Source organism: Melanotaenia boesemani, chromosome 11 (assembly GCF_017639745.1).
Source record: "Melanotaenia boesemani isolate fMelBoe1 chromosome 11, fMelBoe1.pri, whole genome shotgun sequence".
Classification (NCBI taxonomy): domain Eukaryota; kingdom Metazoa; phylum Chordata; class Actinopteri; order Atheriniformes; family Melanotaeniidae; genus Melanotaenia; species Melanotaenia boesemani.
This window is the reverse complement of record NC_055692.1, coordinates 11,295,310-11,302,415: the sequence shown is the minus strand read 5'-3', so window position 1 is coordinate 11,302,415 and position 7,106 is coordinate 11,295,310. Positions and strand designations below refer to the sequence as shown.

The following is a 7,106-nucleotide window of genomic DNA, read 5'->3' as shown; positions in this document are numbered from 1 at the left end:
ATGTTTAACTGTAGACAGGTTTAACCTTTATTCCTCTGCCACAGGGTTTCCTGATCAGGACATGTGCTGCATGATAATCTGTCCTCATTGGACTTTGCAGCAGTGTCAAACACTCCCCAGCCCTCTTTTGATCATCGACTGCCACTCTGTGGTCATAAATATTTAACACAGTTTCTGCTGGTTAGGTTTTCCTTCTTTCACTTTTACCAGCATTAATGAATTAGATTCCTGCATCTTATATATCAAACCTTAAGGTTAATGTTATATACTGTAGGAATCACTAACATAAAGAGGAAAAATCCGTTTAAGCATCATATTGTTCCATCAAAAAATGAAAGCTCAAATTGGTTTAAACCTATGAAATATAATTTTTTTTCTTGTGGGCCCAAAGACAAAAAGGAGAAAAAAAATACAATTGGATTTACTGTGGCAAAACAATTCTGCTCTGATAACACTTCAGCCTCCATCATCCATCAAGATTAAAGGAAGGAGGGGGGAGAAATCCTTTAACTCTTTGATAAAAGCAGCCGCTGCCAATGTGTTGTTGTTTGATGGTGTATATTTCCCATTTTCCCTTTGAAGTCAAGTCACTTCATGATAGTTTGGTTGACATGGCATCAGGTTTTGACATTTGGAGGTGGGCTAAAACTATGTTTTTCCATCTCTTTAAAACACACCTGTCATTTCAGATCTCTGTCAGAAGTCATACAGGAAGATATAAAGCACAAACATTTCAGAACAACAGAGGCCCCAAAGGACACAGAATGCAATACATTTACAATATGAATCATACAGCTCCATCCATCCAGCCATTTTCTTTACCCACTTAATTCAATTCAGGCTCGCCAAGAGGGTGGCTAGAGCCTATCCCAGCTTTCATGTGAGAGACAGAGGACATAATGGACAGGTCAGCGGTTCATTACAAAATGATTTAACTCAATATTTTTCAAATAAAAAAAGAAAGTAACTAGCTAACACTCATTTTGTGGTAGCTGTTTATAGGCAATACGGGGCACTTAAAGAAAGACTACTAAACTTTACAGATTTTCTCAGTGAGGTGCCCGTAATGATGGTTAATTTGGCATCCATCTTGCATCCTTCATCTACTCTGAGCTCTCTAATGCAAGTAAAGTCAGTCCGACGTTGACTCTTTCTTTTAATCTCTAATATCTTTTCCTCACTTACTCCAATAATGTCCACTTGCATTTCTTTGATGAATCAACCATGGTGCATGTTCAAAATGCCAGTTGCAAAACTCATGATGCTCAAGGAAGGAACACAAAGTTGCAAAGTGCAGTTTCTCACCCTGAGAACATTGCTGGGAAAAAATGGCTCCAGGAATGTACATATTAAACGTTACTGTGCCATCAAATAAAATCAGAAACACACATTTTTAAGGTCAGGAAGTTGCATAGCGCTACTTTAAAGCAACTTTAATGTCTTGTAAAGAAATACTATCATGATCCAAAATATTTGACTAAATGAGACTGGATTTCTGTTCTAATGGTACATATCATGGGTGGATGAAATGGGCAGCACACTGCGGTGGTAGGGGATCCCATAGATGGGGCTCATCCCCGTGTGGTGCAGGCTCTCCACCTTGCCAAACTGACGCAGATGGAAGAGAAGGGTTAGCTTTCGGGTCATGGTCCTGAGTGCCAAGAAAGATGCCAGTATCTGCGAGAGCAGGAAGATGAGGTAGAGGGAGTGGACGGCTCTTTCCAGAGGCAGGATGATAATTCCTTCATCGGTCACGAAGAACAGCAGCACTGGCAGCTGGAACATGAAAGACAGGAGCCAGAAGGCTGCCAGCTCTGGCACCTGATGACAGGGAGGGAAGGGGGGAGAGTTTGGGCTGGCGCATACAGGCAATGCAGAGATAGACCAGTCAGACATCAAGTGCTTCATTTCATTTTATGAAAGCACAGACACACATGCAGCTGCATATTCGCACATACACACACAACAACTCAGACAGTTATAGCCAAGAAACGCCTGTTCACACAAGCAGGTAGAATACTGAAGCAGCTTTTTCCTCCTTATTCTATCAAAGGGTTCTGTACTGTGGCTGAGAGTGGAATGCAGGTTTGAATTACCTTTTCTTTAAGGTTGCCAATGTAACCAAGATAAAGCCGGATCACTTCAATGACCGTGACCAGAACCATCCCAGTTATGAGCAGGGCCTGGTAATACCCAGGAAGATAGTAGTACTGTAAATGAAGCAGAGCCAACATGTAAGAAGGTACAGATTCATCGAATTCTAAACTATGAACTTGAATTGTGGAATTTTGATGCAACTTTAACATCTTCTAAATAGCTATACAAGAAGTTTTTGTTTTACAGGACAGTGAAAGCTTATTGCTTATACTCCATTCCTGTCAGGGTTTTTAGTTGCATCAGAGGAGGATTACTTGGAAGTCTTTGAAGCTGCCACTAGATGGTGCCAAAATGCAAGCTTTCTAGTTCATCTTCTCTTGGTTTAACTTGTGCAGCACTTAAAAGCAAAAATTAAACTTCCTAAATTGTTTGCTAACCTTTTTTTTGTTTGTTTTAATGATAGATGATTGCAGGAACAAGGTTTATGTTGAAGTATATCAATAAAAAGCTAAACTGTTCTTTCTTGTTCATCAAGAAAACTTGTTTATTAATGTAGAATTAACCAAAAACATGTATAATTTAGGTTAGTACAATACTTAATTCTTCTAAGTCATAAACTAACCTTTACTTCCAACATGAACACAGCAGAAAACCACCAGCATGGAAAGTAAAACATGTTGAAGTACAGAAGCATCTGAAGGGGGAGATGAGACACCAGCTCATTGACCACTGAAAGGCAAAATAACAGTACAGAAATTCATTTAATACCATCTGCATTAACCAAATGATTTTATAGATACAACAAACAAACAAATCATAATAGAACAGGAGATGTTAAAGGTTGCTGAAGTTTAGCCTCTTAAACTATGTTGGCTTTTGTGGGTTAAGTCGTAGCATATATGAAGTTTGAATGTTGGAGGAGAGGAAGATAATACTTTGTCCAGCAGGGACATTGTCCAAGATATAAATCAGCCATTGAGAAGCTAAAGTATTCAAGATTTGATTGACATGAAAAATAAAAATAAACTGCAGCCAAATTAAGTTGAAGCTTTCCAGATGTATCGGGCTACAAATGTAGAGACATGTAAGCATCAGCTGGGATTTGATAAACTTGAGGAAATTTTGCCCTTATTTAAACCAGCTAAAATACAACATCAGACAAAACAAAGTTTCATAGCATTTAATCTTCCATGTAAAATGCTTGAATGACAGGCCTACTGTTGATAAGCTGTGTGATACCAATTGATGGGAGTAGTTCTTAATAAACCATAAAATTATACAGCATTTATCTTGGAAGCCTTAGATAATAACCAATAACAGCTTAACAAAATTGTAGACTAGCCCAGATGTTATAGTTATAGTTATAGTTCAAACTGGATAAGTGTGAAAATTAGTCCTTCCTACCAATTAGTTTAGACACCTCACCAACAAATGTTGGTGAGGTGTCATATTAAAAAGGTTGACTTGAAGAGGGACATAAAGTGAATTACTGCAAGCATCAGATGGAGCAAAATATTTTGCAGTGTCTTTTTTGCAACTACTTTTGATAATATAAAAGAACAGTATGATAAAAGCTGCACAATGCATTTCAGCACTGTCACATTTACAGTTTTTGATTTAATGATCACTTTTTTCAGTATCATTTCAAAATTCACACATTAGAGCTCTGGAAGCAAATTGCTAATTGCAAACATTATGAGAGAAGCAGCATATCAAAACCACACTGTTCAGAAAATGCTTGCATAATTTAGTTTCAAAATAACCTCAATAATAATTAGCTTCAGGATGATGGAAACACTAAAATGACTTTGCAGCAGTAATTATGCAGCAAATATATAAGCACAGGGAAGAAAAGCAGCTACCTTAGAGAACCTTTTTAAATCAATGTTGTACAGTAGCAATTACAACAGGTTTTCTCACAGTATGCTATGTGGCTGCAACTGGCATCAAAATCAGCTTTATATGAGCTAAAAGCAGTATTCACATTTCATACAACTGACTTTAAATAACACAAAGAAAAAGCTCTGTAAGAGCAATCAAATTTCAGGGATCGTAGTTCTCAGAAAAAAGAAGGAATCTTTTGAGATAGTCTTTTTCAAGCTGACCCTTAAATACTTACAGTCAACGGGTGATTCACCTGAGTTTTTGTGTTAATCTTAGTTCTTCTAACCTGTCATTTTTATATTGTGTTTTATAGCTTTAAACATTTAGATGTCCTGTTATTTATTTATTTTTATTTACGCTTCTCTATTAGCATAGTTCCTATAAAGCTAAATTACACTGTACCCAAATAGTCCAACAAACCAGATGCATCCTCCTGCTCCCTGGTGAAGTCACTGTCTGCTGTCCTGTTGTTTGTGAACACAGAGCCTCCCATATAGGCCAGGCCCATCTGCAGGTTCTCCGGTACAGGCGAATAGAACACAGGCATTGTGGGTAGAGGTGGTGACCATGACCGAGCCAAAGAGTCAGGAAGCGTAACAGTCCACAAATAAAAAAGAAAAAAAAAAAAGGAAAGAAATGTGTTTGTGCCTCAGTGTGTGTTGCTAATCCTTGTTCTTTCCTCAGTCACACGAATGCACAGTTGCAGGCACACAGAGACACTAATGGATCCACAAGGATACATGCTGGCAGACACTACTGCTAATCAGATTATTGTGAAGGAGGCGGGCTGAAGATTAGGCTGTGGCATGACAGTTAGTCCGTTAGTGGCCATTCATGGTGCACAGTAAATTTATCTGCTTAGGGAAGCTCTATAGGGATAAAACAGGGGCAAAACTTAAACGAGTGTTTGCTCATATTGTTTGCAGTATTGTTTTTAAATATGAACCCCACAATTCAAGACAATTAGTAACTTAAATTAAATAGGGATAATGAATGAACACACTGACTCAACAATTTTGTTTTATGGTGTTTTATTTAAATGTAGAGACTAAAAATTATGGCACACAGCAGTGACTAACATCCTGCACACTGCAGCCAAGTAGCAAGTTCTCAGAATGGTGCCTGACGCATTGTTTTTGGCCTTGGAGCTCCACTCATCATTAATGTGACTGGGTTGCAGAGGCAGAGTTTGGCCACAAGGTGTCATCACAGCTCGTCCCTAGGGGCAAGCAGGGGGAAGTGCTGAAACTCCTCTGGCACCTTTTCCCCTTTCTGGGACCTCTTGTAGAAACCAAGTGAGTCTAACAGGCTGCTGATCTCATCTGCCTTCATTTTCTTCACAGGGACAGTCTGATGTTTTGGGAAGCACAGATAGATACAGAAGCATGGACAAACTCAGGTTAAAGGCTTTGAAGCAGGAACATGTTCGCAAGCATGCAAATATTTTGGTTTGTTTTACATTCATTTAAGAGCTTATTATATTTTCAAAATGATGAAGAAAACTTGTACATATGTTATGAATAGGAAAACAACGGCTTAAATCTCTAGCCAAGAAAACTAAAAGTGTGTCAGGAGTTTACTTTTAAAGCGAAGCAGTGGTTCTTTGTGGATTCAGGCCACTACTAAGGAAATTTGTAATAAAGGGTTTCAGTGGAGAAGTTTATTACCTCATATGGGGATAATAACAAGTAAAGGAGCTTTGCCACAGCAACAGTGAGTAGCAATTTCAGGACAAACTATGCTCCAAATCATATCGGTATTCATACCAGCTACCATGTTTCAGAAAGAAAACATTGCTCTGCTTTCAAAAGCCTTCGTTGCTTTACCTCTCTCCTTTAAGGCTGACTGCCTGTGTTATTCGGTATCTGTCAGAGGATCTGATATCAGATGCAGCAGCAGCATTAAACTTCTCTACACTGTCTGTGTTGAAATTCTGGCACTAGAGGAAAAAGCCCCATAACTCACAAATCACCTTCACAACTTCATCCTTTTCGTTATAGAAAATCAGACGGGGATTCTTCTCCGACGATGAATCATACTCCAAGTTGTGGCTGCAGAGGAAAGAAGCAAATCAAGGCAAACAACAGGTAGGCAGTGGTGTGAAGCATAAGGCATATCCATCTGTTTTGCTTATTTTAAGACTTCCTTATTATAATTTCAGTTTGGAAGGCTGGATTTTTTTGGAAAGCTTACAAAGCTGGCGGTGGAATTAACTTGTATGGAGAACTGTTTTGTTAATAAAATCGGTCATGATAAAATCTATCTTTTTTTTTTTTCTTTTTTTGTGGATAGGTCAGGTCCCAACACAGCATAAAGAACATGACAAAAACGTACAAGGATACTATAAAGCCAAGTGCTCCATGAGAAAATTATAGAGCTCTGGCAATTTCTTTATGGCTCATCCGACCACACTGGGAGCCTGCAAGGATGACAACAAACAATTGTTAGAACATTCTGCATTTTCTTTCTTTGTGTGATCAAAGGGGTCAGAAATCAGTTTCCCATCTCAGCAGAATTTAAACTGACACAACTGCAAATGACTCATCCATCATCTCCCTGATTTTGCCTGCTGAAAGCTGTTACTTCGTCCCCTTTATGTGTCTGTTTAATTTTCAGTCTCTGCAGCAACATCCTGTGGACATGACAAACCATCTAGATGATTTTTAAAGTTATCCATGTTGGAGAGACTTCTATCTGAACTCACCAGTAGTTTACCTCTGGCTATCACCAGCTTTTCATCCACTGTTGTGTTGTTAGTTTCTGATGCTCCAACAGCGAGTGCAAATGTGAGCAACAGGAAGGCCCACATTTTTTCTTTTTTAGAATCTTAAATTAGTATCCTCTAGTGCTTTTTGCCTTGGTTAGAACCAGCAATATGTAACCCTTTAATCCACTTGACCAGGTTGTCAGGATGGACACGACCATGAGTGATTCATATAGGGGAGCTGTGCCTACCTGACTTGAATAGTCTTTCTTGTTTTTGTTTGTGTTTTTTTCATTAATTATTTTTAATCCAGAATTGGGTCTGTGATTTTGATATTTGCTCTATATAAATGTATTTGTGCTGCTATAGTCTTGGGTATTAGTATGTTTTTGATTTTCCAGAAGCCCCTAGCCCTGTAGTG

At 38.5% G+C, this 7,106-nt stretch overlaps 2 protein-coding genes across 2 annotated transcripts; both read right to left on the bottom strand.

Annotated features, from left to right (window-relative positions):
• Positions 1 to 1,491: 1,491 nt before the first annotated feature.
• zgc:112294 (transmembrane protein 17A) lies at positions 1,492 to 4,547 on the bottom strand. The gene is made up of 4 exons (XM_042000665.1): positions 4,402 to 4,547; positions 2,720 to 2,826; positions 2,097 to 2,210; positions 1,492 to 1,821 (listed from the first exon to the last, which is right to left on the bottom strand). The coding sequence occupies exons 1-4, from the start codon at positions 4,526 to 4,528 to the stop codon at positions 1,501 to 1,503; spliced, it is 669 nt and encodes a 222-aa protein (XP_041856599.1). The 5' UTR covers positions 4,529 to 4,547; the 3' UTR covers positions 1,492 to 1,500.
• A 455-nt stretch (positions 4,548 to 5,002) lies between these two features.
• selenoe (selenoprotein e) lies at positions 5,003 to 6,853 on the bottom strand. Its single transcript, XM_042000670.1, has 4 exons — positions 6,686 to 6,853; positions 6,324 to 6,400; positions 5,954 to 6,032; positions 5,003 to 5,331 (listed from the first exon to the last, which is right to left on the bottom strand). The coding sequence occupies exons 1-4, from the start codon at positions 6,788 to 6,790 to the stop codon at positions 5,188 to 5,190; spliced, it is 405 nt and encodes a 134-aa protein (XP_041856604.1). The 5' UTR covers positions 6,791 to 6,853; the 3' UTR covers positions 5,003 to 5,187.
• Positions 6,854 to 7,106: the final 253 nt, after the last annotated feature.